The sequence below is a fragment of the Carcharhinus amblyrhynchos genome, chromosome 9 (genome assembly GCF_965287045.1).
Source record: "Carcharhinus amblyrhynchos chromosome 9, sCarAmb.v2.hapA, whole genome shotgun sequence".
Lineage (NCBI taxonomy): Eukaryota > Metazoa > Chordata > Chondrichthyes > Carcharhiniformes > Carcharhinidae > Carcharhinus > Carcharhinus amblyrhynchos.
This window is the reverse complement of record NC_137332.1, coordinates 80393839-80412058: the sequence shown is the minus strand read 5'-3', so window position 1 is coordinate 80412058 and position 18220 is coordinate 80393839. Positions and strand designations below refer to the sequence as shown.

Here is an 18220-nt window from a genome sequence, read left to right as displayed (position 1 = left end):
AGAGGGCATTGAACAAGAGGGTGGGGCAAGTACTGGCACAACAAATAAAACTGATTGTCAAACATGGAAATAAGCAGCTAAATGACTTGGAGCATACCTGGCTAGTTTCCCCTCTCGGTAAGTCCTGCCCCATGGATGTCTATGTTTTTGTAATGGCCAAATGTCAGGTAGCCATAGTGTGACAGATCCCTCCATAATATGCCCATCAGCACAAGCTGGTTCTGATTCTCTGCAGTAATAACATTTTCCATAAAAACAGCTATTGTTACCTGAAACAGCAAAACAATTCATTAAGACAAATCCAGCAACTCAACAGTGTTATATAAAGCACCCCAGAGAACCAGTGCAGCTTGTTTACAATTTATATGAGCTGTAGGAAAAAAAAAGCAGCAAGATTGCTACAAAATAAGCTTCACTCTAATGAAATATAATTTCCTTCAGATCTGATCAAGGTGAGACAATGCACAATAAGATCATAGCTTTAAGAAAAGTCAATTGGCTTTTGGTGATCAATTTCAGAGGGACTACATCTATTCTCTCAGTTGTAGTCATTGACACATTTGCATCTGACTGATGAGGGTACAAATTTCAAAATTTGCATTTTGTTACAAACGTGCAATCTATGTGGGGCAACTCCTTGTTTGTAAATGTTTCTACATGGGTTTCATTGTCCCAGACCAAAATATTTTTTGATCTTTCTTTATGCTTAACTGTACTAAGTGACCAAAAAATGATTGATTTAATACTATTACAAACACTTTTCCTCAGTTTTAAACATAATTCAACCTTCAGATACAATTGAAAACTAGGTCCTCTAACATGGTAAAAGACGTTAGGATATTGTCATCTTTCTCATTCCATTCAAAATTTTGCTTTGAAATCAAATCTCGGTCCTTAATTGTACAAAAGATTTAAGTTAAAATCACAGAAGTTTTACACACACAAAAATGACTAGCTCTAATGGATGCAATATTACCATCTCATCCCACCCGTCGACCTGTGTAGCACAGTAGCAAGAAAGCACGCACAGCTAAAGATCAGATTTGCGCCTGGTGCCAAACAGCTTGCTATCTTCCCAGCCCCTTCTTACAAGCATGAAATGCTTCCCACCTAAGATGAGCGCAAAGTTTATTAGCATGAATTTGAATGCATTTCAAATCATTAGCGACGTCAACAGAGTATCAGTCCCCTCTCCCAGAATCTCCCCACCTCACCAGCACGATGTAATGCTGGCATGAATCACTATGCTCTGTAAAAGTTTGGATCAGGCACAGCAATAGCAAGGGGGAGCAAGGAGGTGAGTACCACTGGGCACCAATTCTGGGGTGCAGAGAGGGGTGGTCTCAGCCACTGCGGAATGGGGTGGAGAGGATGCATGGATGCAGTGGTTTGGGGAGAGGGGGGTGCTCATTCTGGTATCAGAGTTCTTAGGTCAGGAGTTGGCACTGGTTTGGGGCTTGTTTTGTGTGCATTCCCCCAGACAAAGCTCTGGATGCCTTCAGCCATAGAGCTCTGAGACTGGGCCAAGCTCTGGAGTCCTCAGCAAATGTCTTCAGAGACTGTGCCATGGCTTCCTCCTCAAAAGCATTGAGGATGTACAGGTCTGGGACCCCATCTTCACTCTTGGCTCGTTCTGTTGTGGGCCATTCTCCTGCAGAGACAAAAAGGGGGATTGATAGACAATGGCTAAAGGGCCAAGGGTGGAGCCGATTGGGTGGGGTCTGCGGGGCCATGCCTTGGCAGGAAGAATTGTGAAGGCGGAGGTTCCGAAGGGGATAGGGGTCAGATGCTGGGAGGCCATGGGATGTGGCTTGACATGGACATTGCAGGCACAACAGACTGGACTGATGTCAGGATGGGAGGGGCACTCACTCTTGCTGTCTGAGCGAGATCATTAATTTTCTTCCGGCACTGGCCGCCAGTCCTCCATGCCAGTATGTGTGGGCACTGGCTACTGCATCATCACCAAGCTGCACTGCCAACCCAAACCTGTTGACCATCCCAGGAAGGCAAGGGGTGGGGGGGGGGGGGGCACCTCTACAAGGTGTCACATTCCTGGCATGACTGACTGTATATGAATTATTATTGTTTGCATGTAGCTCCCTCACCCCACTTAACAGCATACAGCTGCAGCCAGGTTAGGTGAGTCATGTGCTTTGAACCTCCATGCTGGCGAGTATCGCATAGAGGCCCTTTATTTGCATTGTGTTCAACGGTTGTGGTGCACGGCACGCCGAAAAGGACAGTACGAATAACTCTCATTTTCAGATTTTTATGACGCTTCGAATATTTTTGGGAAGATCGTGCTCAATGTGTATCAGGTCATATAAGACCATAAGAAATAGGCGCAGGGTTACAACATTTGTTCTTTGAGCTTGCTTGCCATTTAATGAGAACATGGCTGATCTAACCATGGTCTTAACTCCAATTTCCTGCCTGCCCACCCTTTGAAAGGGTAAATAATCACACAAGTTTGAAAATCACATAAGCTGCAAGCTGTATCTCAGTCACACAAGGAAAGCTATGTGAAAACCACAGGTCTTGATTAAAGCAGACCCAGAAAAGAGTCAGGGACTATTCAAGTGAACAATGTGCAGCTGTAGTTCATGTTTGTCCATTAGAACAAGAGACAATGGAAATGGGAGCGCTGAGAGGCCTATATATACCACTGGTCAGACATATCACGATCATTGCTTGATAATATTATAATTAGGATGATATGCACAAGTTGTAATTGGACAACTATTATCTATGTATGAATCAATAGTTGTGATAGAACTGTGTAAATGTAGATCTTTGACATGCTAATTTCTTGTACCTGGATCTTAACTGTAAATGACTGTTTACTAGTCAGAGCAAAAAGTCTGACAACACCAGGTTTTAGTCCAACCTATTTATTTGATAATATTCTCACAAGCTTTCGAGGGGTTACCCTCTTCGTCAGGTGAATGGAGAACTCTCCATTCACCTGACGAAGAGGGTAACCCCTCGAAAGCTTGTGAGAATATTATCAAATAAATAGGTTGGACTAAAACCTGGTGTTGTCAGACTTTTTACTGTGTTTACGCCAGTCCAACGCCGGCATACCCACATCATTACTAGTCAGAGCAGCAGAACAGGTCTGTACTCTGTATTAAAGGCATTGTCTGAAACTCCAAGAGTTTTCACCTGGTTTTCTCAAGAGTGAGTGTGAGGAGTACTGTAGCTGAATAGCTGCATTTTCTCTTTAATACCATGGCCCTTGATTCTCTTGTAGATCAAAATTCCATCTAACTCAGCCTTGAATATATTCAGTGATTCAACTTCCACTGCTTTCTAAGGAAGAGAATTCCATAAGTTAATGACCCTCTGGGAGAAGAAAGTCCTCTTCTTCATCTCAGTCTTGAATGGGACAGCCCTTACTTTCAAATTGTGCACTCCAGATCTAGATTTCCCCACAAGAGGAAACACCCTCTCAGCATCTGCCCTATCATGCCCACTCAATCTGATACGGTTCAACCAAGTTCCAAAGTCTATCAGCCCAACCTATCCTCTTAAGAAATCCTTTCATCCCAGAAATCAGTCTAATCCCACTATTTCCAATTCAAGCATATCCCTCCTTAAGTAGAGATCAAAATAGTACACTAGATGCAGTCTCATCAATGCCCTGTACAGTTGTAACAAGATTTCCCTACATACTCCACCTCCCTGGAAATAAAGACCAACATTTGCCTTCCTAATTACTAGCTGTACTTGCATGCTAACCTTTCGTGATTCAAGTACAAGGGTGTACTGTACATGTACTTTAGCATCCTGCAGTCTCTCTCCATGTAAATAATCTGTTTTTCTATTTTTCCTTGTCAAATGGACAACCTCACATTTTCCCACATTACACTCCATCTGCCAAATGTTTTCTCACTTACTAACCCTATCTATATTATTTGCAGATTCTTTGCTTTCCTACCTATCATTATGTCATCAGCAGATTTGGTTCTAGTACAGTCATTTCCTTAATCCAAGTCATCAATATTGTTAGAATGCTGGGTATATTGAAGTCAGATTAGATCCACAACAATTTTTTGTTTGACACCCCCGAATAATGATCTGGAGGTGGGGCGGGCTGTTAACGCGCAAATAAGTGCGGCGTGCAGGAATGGGACAGCCGTAATTATGGGAGATTTCAATCTACATATTGATTGGTCGACCCATGTTGGACGCGGTGGGCTCAAGGAGGAGTTCTTGGAATGCTGCTGGGATAGTTTCCTTGAACAGTGTGTGTTGGAGCCGACGAGGGAGCGAGCTATCTTGGATCTGGTGTTATGTAATGAGGCGGGTAGAATTAGGGACCTTGCGGTGAAGGATCCTCTTGGGGAGAGTGATCATTGTATGGTGGAGTTTCTGGTGCAGATGGAGGAGGAGAAAGTGGGTTCCCGGACACGCGTCCTTTGTTTGAACAGAGGGGAGTACGGTAGGATGAGAGAAGAATTGGCGAATGTTGACTGGGGGAGCGCGTTGGAAGGTAGGTCTGCTGAGGAGCAGTGGAGGATCTTTAAGGAGATCTTTCTTGGTGCTCAGCAGAAATTTATTCCGATGGTTAAAAAGGACCGTAGGAGGAGAGGTAATAAGCCGTGGATAACGAAGGAGGTGAAGGAAAGTGTTAAATTAAAAGCGGAGGCGTTTAGAGTAGCTAAGAGTAGTGGGCGAGAAGAGGATTGGGAGAGGTTTAAATGTCAACAAAGATTGACAAAGAAGTTGATAAAGAAGGGTAGGAGAAACTATGAAGCTGGGCTAGCGCTTAATATAAAAAAGGATAGCAAGAGTTTTTATAAATGTATAAAAAGGAAGAGGCTGGCTAGGGTGAACGTTGGACCCTTAGAGGATGAGAGGGGGGACTTAGTGGTAGGGGATGGGGAAATGGCTGAGGTCTTGAATAACTTTTTTGTTTCGGTCTTCACGGAGGAAGACGTGAATAATTTGCCGGGTGTTAGCGATGGAAAGGTGGTAGGACTGGAGGGTCTCAATGACATTATTGTTACTAGAGAGGCAGTGCTCGACAGACTGGAGGGACTGATTGTGGACAAGTCCCCAGGACCGGATGGAATGCATCTGAGGGTTCTGAAAGAAATGGCGGAGGTGATAGTGGATGCCTTGGTGGTTATTTTCCAGACGTCGCTGGATTCCGGGGAAGTGCCGGAAGATTGGAAAGCGACTAATGTTACGCCGTTGTTTAAGAAGGGTGCCAGGCAAAAGGCAGGGAATTATAGGCCGGTTAGTTTAACGTCTGTTGTGGGTAAAATGTTAGAATCCGTCATCAAGGAGGAAATAGCGAGGCATCTTGAGGGGAATTGCTTGATAGAGCAGATGCAGCACAGTTTCGTTAAGGGGAAGTCGTGTCTGACAAATTTATTGGAGTTCTATGAGGATGTGTCTAGGGCAGTGGATAGAGGAGAGCCGGTGGATGTGGTCTTTCTTGATTTTCAGAAGGTGTTTGACAAGGTACCTCACAAGAGGTTACTGCAGAAGGTAAGGGGGCATGGAGTTGGGGGTAGGGTGTTAGTGTGGATAGAGGATTGTTTGTCAAATAGGAGGCAGAGGGTGGGGGTTAATGGGTGCTATTCGGATTGGCGGTTGGTGACTAGTGGAGTGCCCCAGGGGTCGGTGCTGGGGCCTCAGCTATTTACCATTTATATAGATGATCTGGAGGAGGGAACCGAGTGTATGGTGTCGAAATTTGCTGATGACACCAAGATTGGTGGAACGGCAAATTGCACGGAGGGTGTGGAGAGTCTGCAGAAGGATCTAGATAGGCTGGGCGAGTGGGCCAGGAAATGGCAAATGGAATTTAATGTTGGTAAGTGCGAGGTGGTCCACTTTGGTAGGAATAATGGTAGGAAGGACTATTACTTACGTGGTGAAAAACTGCAGCAGGCGACGGTGCAGAGGGACCTCGGGGTCCTTGTGCATGAGTCGCAAAAATCCAGCCTGCAGGTGCAGCAGGTGGTCAGGAAGGCTAATGGGATGCTGGCCTTCATAGCGAGGGGGATTGAATATAAAAGTAGGGAGGTCTTGCTGCGGCTGTATAGGGCATTGGTGAGGCCGCAGCTGGAATACTGTGTGCAGTTTTGGGTGCCGTACTTACGCAAGGATATTTTGGCCTTGGAGGGAGTGCAGAGGAGGTTTACTAGGCTGATACCGGAGTTGAGGGGGTTGAGCTATGAGGAGAGGCTGAATAAACTAGGCTTGTACTCGTTAAAGTTTAGAAGAATGAGGGGAGATCTCATTGAGACATATAAGATGATGAATGGGATGGATAGGATAGAGGTGGAGAGACTCTTCCCGCTCAGAAAGGACAGTAGGACTAGGGGGCACAGCCTCAAGATAAAGGGGGGGCGGTTTAGAACGGAGTTGAGGAGGAACTTCTTCACTCAAAGGGTGGTGAATCTCTGGAATTCTCTGCCCGTTGAGGTGGTAGAGGCTGCCTTGCTAAATATTTTTAAGACGCGAGTTGATGGGTTTTTGATAAGCGAGGGGATTAAGGGTTATGGGGAGAGGGCGGGAATGTGGAACTGAGCCACGACAGATCAGCCATGATCTTACTGAATGGCGGGGCAGGCTCGAAGGGCTAGATGGCCTACTCCTGCTCCTATTACTTATGTTCTTATAAATGTGAGGAAAGGAGGCTTTGCTCTAGGTGCGATACTACTGACAAATTAGGGTTCTTCTAACAAGTTTTATTCATAACAGTTTAAATATAGCTCAAACAAAATGTAACAGCATAACAGTTGAGTAATCTTCAGATGAAAAAATAACTCGAATTTCTAACTTAATATTTCAGTGCCAAGTAAGCAAGTCTTCCTATCAGCATAACTTTAAATATATTTCACAGGCCTACTTGCTTTACATTGTTGTAACAGCTGTGAAGGTTCCAGAGAAACTTGTCAGAGAGAGACAGAACAATTTGTAGGCTTCTATCTTTAGACAGCCTTCTCCAGCAACTGAGCTAATTTGAAACCATTTATCTGCTGCAAATCAAGGTTCTCCCATTAACCTCGTGTTCATATGACCCTATATATCTAAACACACCTTTCATTACCTTAATCAAAAAAACACCCCAGGGTCCTTTCTCATTTATAACCAAAAGCCCATTAAGCCTTCTGCTAATTAAACCCTATATGACTGAAATGAGTAATTTCCAACATCTGCTGCATTCCCTCCAAATCCCCTATAAAAAGACACTGAATCTAGGGGCAGCAAGGTAGCACAGTGGTTAGCACTGCTGCTTCACAGCGCTAGGGACCTGGGTTCAATTCCTGGCTTGTGTCACTGTCTGTGTGGAGTTTGCACATTCTCCTCATGTCTGCGTGGGTTTCCTCCAGGTGCTCCGGTTTCCTCCCACAGTCCAAAGATGTGCAGGTTAGGTTGATTGGCCATGCTATTTTGACCGTAGATGCATAAGTTAGAGGATTAGTGGGTAAAATATGTATAGATCTGGGGGTAGGGCTTGGGTGGGATTGTGGTCGGTGCAGACTTGATAGGCTGAATGGCCTCTTTCTGTATTGTAGGGTTTCTATGATCTTTATGATGGTTAGGTGCATTGACCTGAACAGGTGCCTGAAGGTGGCAACCAGGGGAATTTCACAATAACTTCGTTGCTATGTTAATGTAAGCCTTACTTGTGACTAATAAATAAACTTGAATCTTACAGCGGTTCCCCCTTAAACAGAAAATATATCAATAGCATAGTATCATTACAACATCAATTGGAAATAGTTGAGGCCCCAACACCAATCCCTGTGTCACTTCAATAGTTACAGTTTCCCAACTTAAAAATCATCCATTTGTCCTAATTCTTTTTTCTATTAGTTAACCAAATATAAGCACTAGGATGAGGAAGAATAATGTCACAAGTGAGGCCATCTGGCTCATTGAGTCCAGAACTAGTACTCTGTAATGTGAAGTTTGATCATTTGTATAATATGACAGTTCTTCAAACATATGAAACAAAGGAACAGTTAATTGCTTTGCCTTACAATTGCTGCAACTCAGGACAAGGATGCCACAAAACCAGAAAGACTAGCATCTTCTCAGGATGCATTTCTGTGGAAAGCTGTGGAAGTTACTGGAGAAAAAGACAACCCCCTCTGGGGCAGGTTCCTTCATATATAAATTAATAAACAACTGTTGCTATGATGCTGCCATGACCCAAACTGGCAGAGTCATATCAATTCGGTGAACTGGTACAGCAACAATCTCTCCCTCAAAGTCAACAAAATGAAGGAGATTGTCATCGACTTCAGGAAGCGTAAAAAGAGAACGTGCCCGTCTACATAAATGAGGGCGAAGTAGAAAGGGTCAAGAGCTTCAAGATTTTAGGTGTTCAGATCACCAACAACTTGCCAACACTATAGTTAAGAAAACCAATCAATGCCTTTACTTTCTAAAAAGATTAAGGAAGTTTGGCATTTAGCTACTGACTCTCACCAACTTTTACAGATGCACCATAGAAAGCATTCTTCCTCATTGTATCACTCTCTCTGCCGAAGACCCCAAGGAACTACAAAAGGTCGTGAATGTAGCCCAGTCCATCACACAAACTAGCCTCCCATCCATTGACTCTGTCTACACTTTCCGCTACTTCAGCGAACAGCCAGCATAATTAAGGACTCCAAGCACCCCGGACAGTCTCTCTTTCACCTTCTTCCTTCGGAAAAAAGATGCAAAAGTCTGAGGTCACGTATCAACCAACTAAAGAACAGCTTCTTCCCTGCTGCTATCAGACTTTTGAATGGACTTATCTTGCATTAAGTTGATCTTTCTCTACACCCTAGCTAGGACTGTAACACTACATTCTGCACTCTCTCGTTTCCTTCTCTATGAATGGTATGTTTTGTCTGTATAGCGCGCAAGAAACAATACTTTTCACTGTATGTTAACACGTGACAATAATAAATCAAATCAAAAATCAAGATAATAATTGTAAAACAAATTATTTCACAAAGCTTCCTTGTGTACAATGTTGAGAGAAGTGCTGTGTGTCAACCCATGGCATGAATAGAATGGGGTTTCAAAGTTCACCAGTAATTTAGCAGCTGACAAATCATATACTGAGTTGTGTTCTACAGCTCAGTTTATTCATTTTGGTTTCATAATGAATTAATTAAAATAGTACACTAATTATAAAAATCTAATGTTCTTTTCAAACAATTAGCCTTGATTTGTACACTAAAACATTAGATCAACAAGAGTTATTTTTTAAAAGGATGTGATTGAATATACAGTATGGTTGCTTGAAAATAGTTTTAACATAGATCTAATGACACCAATTTTATTCGGAGAGTATACTGAGCATTAGAGAGGTTGTTAATTAACCTTTTCCTGCCTAGAGCACAAACATGTAAGAGGTGATTAACACTGGGTGTTGGGCACTAAATAGGATAACTATTAGGGACCAGATCAGAAACTTCAAGATATATTATGAAGTTAGTCTACACCCCAACTTTATATGATTTTGGCATTAGGGTGAGCATAAGCTATTCTGCTCCAGGTAAAGGTATTCCACTCTAGATATGATTCAATTGACCTACTAGGAAGCTTTTATCCAAACAAACTTTATTTAAGAACACAGAATATAACAAAAAAACCTTTACCAATTTAAATACTTAAACATGACAGGTTATAATTCTTAACAGCTAACTATCTCTACTGTTCCAATTGTAAGCAGTACCCATACACATAAGTTCCTTCCTCAGAACTGGTTAGCACCAAAAATAGATATGCTCACGTGTGATAAATTGAAATAAGAGGAAGATTTTGTTGGTCTAAATAAAGAGGATTATTTATTCACACATTCATCTGAAAAATCTAACTTCTATGCCAACCATCAGAACACACACACACATATACGCTGGAGAAAATTTAGAGTTACAAAGGATAGTGTACTTGCACAAACTGCAAACACAAGAATAGTTCATAGATCGTATGTCTGGCCTACTGCAGAACAGTAACTATGGGTCCCGTAAAATAAACTGTTTTTGCCATTTTGGAATTGTACTCAAGCTGAGCTCAATTAACTGAAGTTGGATATCAGGAATATAGCAGGATTGTCTTGTGCTTTTCATATCTGGAGGACTATTTTCTTTACATGCGGACTTTGATTTAGCAATCAGTCTGGGAGGCTGTTTAAAATTTTACAGCCTCTAGGTTCTTGAAGGCAAAGATGATGCATCCTTTTCTTACAGCTGCTGTTTTTTTCAGCATTCTTTGCCAATTACACAGGTCTTTCTGCGTCTTCAGATAACAAATGATTTTCACACCCTTCTGTGGATAATGTCTGGGAACTAAGACCCCACCCTGTTTTTTTTTAAACAAGATATTTATATAGATGTGCTGAATGTGTATCTGTCTGCCAGCCTCAAACAATATGAGCTACTTGGGATAATCAGAGATACTTACATCTGATTATCTCTGAAGAGGCACTAACAACACATCATGGACTACACAGGCAAAATTCAAAGACAACTGCAGAAGGCCAGCTGCATTTCATAACCCAGGCTAGCTATCTCAAGTCAACTCGTCTGCCAAGACAAAGGGCCTGCAATCTTCCATTCAATTCTTAGTGTTTGACAATATTGGGAACTCATACGAGGGACCAATACCCTTTGCTGAAGAAAGCATGACAAGGTGGGAGTCATGTGGTATGGACCTCTTTTGAGCAATCAGTAATATTGCCCTGCTGTACGACAAAGTCTCAGTCTATTATTTCACTAACTAGCAGTATTACAGACAAGGAATTCTGGCTCATGTTGGGCAACTAGCCCCTACTGCTACTAGAAATTCAAGATTGATTCACCTATGCACGCATATTTCATCATTTGAAGTTAACACCAAGGTTCATCATCTGAAGTTAATACCAGGAGGGAGGGTGAGCTGTCAGGAGGACGCAGGGATGTTTCAGAGTGATTTGGTCAGGCTGAGTGTGTAGGCATGTGCATGGCAGATGCAGTTTAATGTGGATAAATGTGAGATTATCCACTTTGGTAGCAATAATAGGAAGACAGATTATTAATTGAATGGACGTAAACTGAGAGAAGTGAATGCTCAGCAAGACCTTGGTGTCCTCTTGCATCAGTCACTGAAAGTAAGCACGCAATGGAAATGGTGTGTTGACTTGCATAGCGAGAGGGATGTTTTACTGCAATTGTATAGGACGTTGGTGAGGCCACACCTTGAGTATTGTGTGCAGATTTGATGTACTATCTGAGGAAGGATGCTCTTGCTATAGAGGGAGTATAACAAAGGTTTACCAGGCTGATTCCTGGGATGGCAAGGTCTATCAAATGAGGAGAGACTAAGTAGCTTCGGATTATATTCATTGGAATTTAGAAGAGTGAGAGGGGATCTCATAGAAACTTATACAATTCTAGCAGGGTTAGACAGGGTAGATTCAGAAGGAATATTCCTAACAGAGGGGGAGTTCTAAAACTAGGGATCATAGTTGAGGATAACGGATCAATCTTTTAGAACTGAGGTGAGGAGAAATTTGTTCACCTAAGGGGGTGGTGAATGTGTGAAATCCACTACCACAGAAAGCAGTTGAGGCCAAAATGTCATCTGATTTTAAGAATAAATTAAATATAGCTCTTGGGGCTAAAATGACCAAAGAATATGAGGGGAAGGGGGAAATCAGAATATTGAATTCAATGATCAGCCATGATAAAATGAATGGCAGAGCAGGCTCAAAGGGCAGAATGGCCTACTCCTGCTTCTAGTTTCTATGTTTCTAAAAGAGAATTATCTAACATCAGTTTTCAACTCATCAATCTACGTGAAGGGATAGTCTGGACTCTGGAACCTACTCGAAACAAGATTTCTTTCTCTGTAGTCTCTAGTCTGTAAATCTTTCCTTTCTCTATTCCTCTTTCACAGTAATGCAAAGGAGGCAACTTTGAGACCCTCTTCCCATGTTTGGAGCATGTGCAAATAAACTAACTTTGAGTTGAAGTTTGCTTGGGATTATTAATAGAAATTGGATGACACCAAGATCAAGGGGGAAGGGAAAAGGGGAAGCAAATCAAAAAATGTTTCTATTTACAGATGGGAGGTGGAAGGAGAAATTTTAAATCAATCCCTGTCTGAAACAATATTTGAGTGTCCTGCAGTTCCCCTTTTGCTGAATTGCAAACTTGGGGACATTGAATCAATGAGCTTCCAGACTCTCAGTTGGGAGTTAACTACAGCCAACAGCAGGCATGAATTCCATAGAGGAGTGCTGTCTGGTTATGTCCATTGAAAGGGGATACCCCACCGAGAGTGACTGAATTAGAAACTTTTAGGAACTTCATGTAGTCTGTGTTGAATTTGCAAAAGGAATCTGACCCTTTACAGCCACCTTAGCCACTGCTTACAGCCCATTTCCAAGTACGAAAGACAATTCCAGAAATTTCCTTATGAGCACAGTTCATATTTGAAGTGGTGACGACGAGACTACGCTTTCACTGGGCATTGAACAAGCCATTGTGGAATCAGAACACTTAACAAAATATTGTCTCGTATGCGTGGAGTTCAGAAAATCATTTATTTTATATTTGCGACATATTGGAACAGGTAAAGCAACATAGAACAGGCAACACCTCCTAACCACTCCTTCAGTAATATGGGCAGAATAATAGTGGGGGTGGAAGGCATGCCTACAACCCCTCCTCCATCGCAGTCCAAATTGGTGTGGAGGCAACATGCTGCATGTCCACCTGTCCCGCAGTAATCAAGTGTTGCGGGGCTCATCAACAAGGGCCAAAGTTCTGCCACTGGAGCTGCTGACCAACATCTCCCTCAGTCTCAGCAGCACCAGGACGGCATAACAGGAAGCTGCTGAAACTGCAAATGAGAAGTGGAGCCTAAGGCCTGGTATCTCTGAAGCAGGTAATATCAGGATCTTGGCCAGGGAAGGTTAAGGGAGGTTAGGCAGAGGGAAAATTGGGGGTTTGGGTTTCAAGGGTCGGCATGGGTAGGAAGGAAGGCTGTGTCTATCCAGTCTAATGAGGCAGTAGGGGTAGGTGCATCATCCCAGAGTCAGCAAAGGGCAGCATCTGAAGAACAATCACCCTTAAATCCTGCCCATTTAAGTTAAAAATTGGGCTTCCCGCTTCTGCCCTTATTTTCAGGGTCAATAGACTTAGTTAAAAAGCCTAATGAACACTTAATGGTTGATTTAAATGTGGTGGGTGGACTGTTCATTTTGGTGCCCATCCATCCCAGCCCATAACATGGGAGTAAGCTCTGATGCGTACCACCTCGTTTTACAAGACCTTGTGGGAAACACACCTGCCAGGCCACGCAAAATTCAGTCCTAATGCAGGTTTACACCCATTTTTAAAAAATCATTCTCAGCTGGCTGCAAAGTAAAAACAAATGCCATTTTATACTTGACAGAATAAAAGCAACTGCTATAAAATTGTTAAAATTAGCTCTTTTAGAAATTGACTATGTGGGGAGCATAAGATGGCAGCAGAAACTGTGAGGTATGGGCACAAATGAAAAGTGGAGCTTTTTCAAGGAACAAATACTGTGTGTCCTTGATAGGCATGTCCCTGGCAGGCAGGGAAGAAATGGCCGAGTGAGGGAATTATGGTTCACAAAGGAGGTTGAATGTCTTGTCAAGAGGAAAAAGGAAGCGTATGCAAGGATGAAAAAACAAGGTTCAGTTGGGTCACTTGAGTGTTACAAGGTAGCTAGGAATGAGTTAAGGAAAGGGCTTAAGAGAGCTAGGAGGGGGCATGAGAAGTCCTTGGCGGGTCAGATAAAAGAAAACCCCAAGGCCTTTTACTCTTATGTAAGAAATAAAAGAATGATCAGGGTGAGGTTAGGGCCAGTCAAGGATAGTAGTGGGAACTTGTGCATGAAGTCAGAAAAGATAGGTGAGACGTTGAATGAATATTTTTCCTCAGTGTTCACTAAGGAGAGGGACCATGTTTTTGAGGAGGAGTGCGTGATACAGGCTGATAGGATGGAGAAGGTAGATGTTCCGAGAGAAGATGTATTAGCAATTTTGAAAAATCTGAGGGTGGATAAGTCCCTTGGGCTAGATGGGATACGTCCTAGGATACTTTGGGAGGCAAGGGATGAGACTGTGGAGCCTTTAGCTTTGATCTCTGGGTCCTCACTGTCCACAGGGATAGTGCCAGAGGACTGGAGAGTGGCAAATGTTGTTCCTCTTTTCAAGAGGGAAACAGGAATGACCCTGGTAATTATAGGCCAGTTAGTCTTACTTTGGTGGTCAGTAAGTTAATGGAAAGGGTCCTGAGAGATAGGATTTATGAGAATTTGGAAAGATTCAGTTTAATCCGGGATAGTCAGCACGGTTTCGTGAGGGGTTTCCTGCCTCACAAATTTGATTGAATTCTTTGAGGAGGTAACCAAGTGTGTGCATGAAGGTAGAGCAGTTGATGTTGTATACATGGATTTTAGTAAAGCGTTTGATAAGGTTCCCCATGGTAGGCTCATGAAGGAGGTGTGGGATAGAAGAAAATTTGGCCAATTGGATAAGTAACTGGCTATATCATAGAAGACAGAGGGTGGTGGTGGAGGGAAAATTTTCAGACTGGAGGCCAGTTACCAGCAGTGTACCACAGGGGTCAGTGCTGGGTCTTCTGCTTTTTGTGATTTTTATCAATGACTTGGAACAAGGGGCTGAAGGGTGGGTTAGTAAATTTGCTGACAACACCAAGGTTGATGGAGTAGTGGATGAGGTGGACGGCTCTTGCAGGTGGCAAAGAGACATTGATAGGATGCAGAGCTGAGCAGAAAGTGGCAGATGGAGTTTAACCCTGATGTGTGAGGTGATTCATTTTGGTAGGACAAACATGAATGCAGATTACAGGGTCAACGGCAGGGTTCTAAGGAATGTGGAGGAGCAGAGAGATCTTGGGGGTTCAGATCCACAGATCTCGGAAGGTTGCCACTCATGAAGAAGGCTTATAGTGTGTTAGTGTTTATTAACAGGGGGTTTGACTTTAAGAGCCGCGGGGTTGTGCTGCAACTATACCAGACCAATATTGTGTTCAGTTCTGGTCACCTCATTATAAGAAGGATGTGGAAGCATTGGAGAGAGTGCAGAGGAGATTTACTAGGATGCTGCCTGGTTTAGAGGGTAGGTCTTATGTGGAAAGGTTGAGGGAGCTGGAGCTTTTCTCTTTGGAGTGGAGGAGGATGAGAGGCGACTTAATAGAGGCTTATAAGATGATGAGAGGGATTGATAGAGTGGGCATGCAGAAACTATTTCCTCGGGTGGATGTAGCTGTTACTAGGGGGCATAACTATAAAGGTTCATGGTGGGAGATATAGGAGCGATGTTCGGGGTAGATTCTTTACTCAGAGTGGTTGGGGTGTGGAATAGACTGCCTGCCATGATAGTGGAGTCAGACACTTTAGGAACTTTCAAGCAGTATTGGATAGGCACATGGAGGGGACAGCTTGATCTTGGGATTGGACATAGCTTGGCACAACATTGAGGGCCGAAGGGCCTGTACTGTGTACGTACTGTTCTATGTTTCCTGAAAGCAAGCCAAAAGAAACACTATCCCAATGCTTAGCTCTCCATATATTTCTAGTTCTGAAGAAGTCATACAGACTTGAAACACTGACTGTTTCTTTCTCCACAGGTGCTGCCAGACTACCGAGTTTTTCCAGTATTTTTTGATTATGTTCTAATTTTGAGCTTAAATACACAACAGGTTGGCCTACACATGATTTTCAGTGCATGTAAACCCACATTCAAAAGGGTTCAATATTTATATACAATATTCTGATTATTCTTAGAAATACCAGCTACAGTAACATCTAATGAATGCTAAAGATAGAAACAATTACATAGATTTAGTAGTCACTTGTTTGTATACTTTGCAAAATTTCACAATTAGTTGGACGAGCATTCAAACATTGAATTGCACAAGTGATTTTTGCATTATACCTAATTAGTAATAATTTATTACCATGTTAGATTCATTTTATTTTGTTATGCTTCAACAGTGCTTCACTTCTAAAAAGGCTACCAGTTGGCTAACTTAGCAGATACAGGATTTAAAATCTACCTCCTGGTAATTGTTCAGAATAATAATTTATTTTAGGAGACAGGCACAGATGATATTTTGCAACCTCAGATTAAACACTCTACTTTCACAGCCTGACTGTCATAGCAAATTAAAAAATAACTTGCACAGGAAACTTTTCCATCTCCCCATCCTACACATTATCAAAGTATTTCAGTCTAATTTTTATACTTCAGTATTAAAATAACACCTTTATATAATGATATGAAGTATTTAAAAAATCATGGAAATGATTATCTGAAATTAATACTAAGTGTTCAAAATGGGGTACATACATACCCTGTGTGAGAAAGGTGCTCAGGAGCTGCTCAGAGGCAACTGGTTTTATCTCCGTATGTAAGTTCACATATCTCCCAACAACCACAGGAGCACGGCGTAATCCCAAAATCCTGGGTGAAAAAACAGACCCAAAAAGATTATTTCTGATGCAGAATAGTTTTCATCATAAAAACTAAATGATTAAAAGAATTCAACTTGTTTTCTTAAATTTTCATTATGGCTGTAAAGAAACATGGAACAAATCTGATGAGCACCTTTAACAGTCAGTTCTGACCCAACATTTTGAAGTTGAGCAACGATGAGACAAAACCTGTTATGAAATCGCAATACAATAACAGCAGCTTAAACTACAATATTTTAGAATGAAATTAAAAGAAGAAAAGCTGGAAATATTCAGCAAGTCCAGCAGCATCTGGGAAAAAGTAATTGTGTTCTGATTAGAGGTCACGAACCTGGAACATGCCAAGTATTTCCAGAATTTCTTATTTTAATTTCAGAAGTCCAGCAGCTGCTCTAGACTGCTTTATGTTTTCATTGCAATTTGATCATTATCAGTTCCCTTTTTGCTGAGGCATCTCTAATGTTAGCTTATGCATTTATTGTATTTGGTAAATTTAAGCGAGGTGGCGATATTTACTGCACAGAATCATCACATTTCTAATACGATTGTATCAGCTGTTGGCTTAGGTCGTAACATTTTCATAAACATTATCATAACTGAACATGTTAAACATCTGCTTGGTACCTTCTCTTGGTCCAGTTTAACAAATTAAACACTAGTTTTGGGGATGTCACAGATTCATGCTCAAGTGATGCAAACATTTTGTAATTTCTGAGTTGGAAGACTTATAAAATTGGTGTCATATTTCCTGCTTTAAAGCTCATCAGAGGTTTAGGTTAGATTAGAGGTAGAAATCTGGAGGAGAGTTTTAGAGGACAATTGGGTGGATGGGTAAAGGATGGGAATGAAAATTGTGAAATTCTGGACTCCGACATCAAAATCACCTATTACAGTTTCTACAAAGGAAATAGGCAGCCAACCTGTTCCCTGAAATTCATTGGCATTTAAAAAAAATCATTTATGGGATGTGGGCATCACAGGCTAGGCTAGCATTTATTGGCCAACCTGAGCTGCCCTTGAGAAAGTGGGTGGTGAGCTTTCTTGAACCAGAATCTTGAACTAGGAATCCTCCTGACACTAGGGTCAACCTAGCATGGCCAATCCTCCTATCCTGCACATCTTCTGACAATGGGAAGAAACTGGAGCACCTGGAGGAAACCCATGCAGATGCAGGGAGAATATGCAAACTCCACACAGTCACCCGAGGCCAGAACTGAATCCAGGTCCCTGGTGCTGTGAGGCAGCAGTGCTAACCACTGTGCCACCACGTGCCCCTAGTGATCTTCAGTTTGAAAACTGCTAGCTGAGGAACCTTGGTGAGTTCCAGCATGCATCTTGTACACACTACTTCCACTGTTCAACGGTGGTAGAAGAATTGAATGGAAGAGGTAGCAATCAAGCAGGCTGCTTTCTCCTGAACATCTTGAGTATTGTTGGAACTGTACTCATCCAGACAAATGGAGAGTATTCCAACAAACTTTTGACTTGTGCCGCGCAGATAGTGGACAGGCTTTGAGGAATCAGGGGGTGAGTTACTTGACTTGCTCTTGTAGCCACAGTATTTATGTAGAATCATAGAATCCCTACAGTGCAGAAGGAGGCCATTCTGCCCACTGAGCCTGCACTGACAACAATCCCGCCCAAGTCGTAACCACATAGCAAACGTTCCCACTCTGATGGATGGAGAGTCATTGAAAAAAAAAAGCTGAAGATGGTTAGGCTTAGGACACTCCCCCGA

General features: G+C 42.3%; 1 protein-coding gene across 3 annotated transcripts in view; it reads right to left on the bottom strand.

The window, feature by feature from the left end:
- Positions 1 to 18220, bottom strand: part of fam20b (FAM20B glycosaminoglycan xylosylkinase) — a 136746-nt gene that overhangs the window by 25241 nt on the left and 93285 nt on the right. For all 3 annotated transcript variants that reach the window (XR_013887880.1, XM_080195970.1, XM_080195969.1), the window contains exons 5-6: positions 16362 to 16471; positions 98 to 269 (exon numbers count right to left, since the gene is read on the bottom strand). Coding sequence is in view for 2 of the 3 variants with exons in the window: in XM_080195970.1 (XP_080052096.1) it covers positions 98 to 269; positions 16362 to 16471 (282 nt within the window). In the remaining variant the exon portion in view is untranslated. The remainder of the gene's footprint in view (positions 1 to 97; positions 270 to 16361; positions 16472 to 18220) is intronic.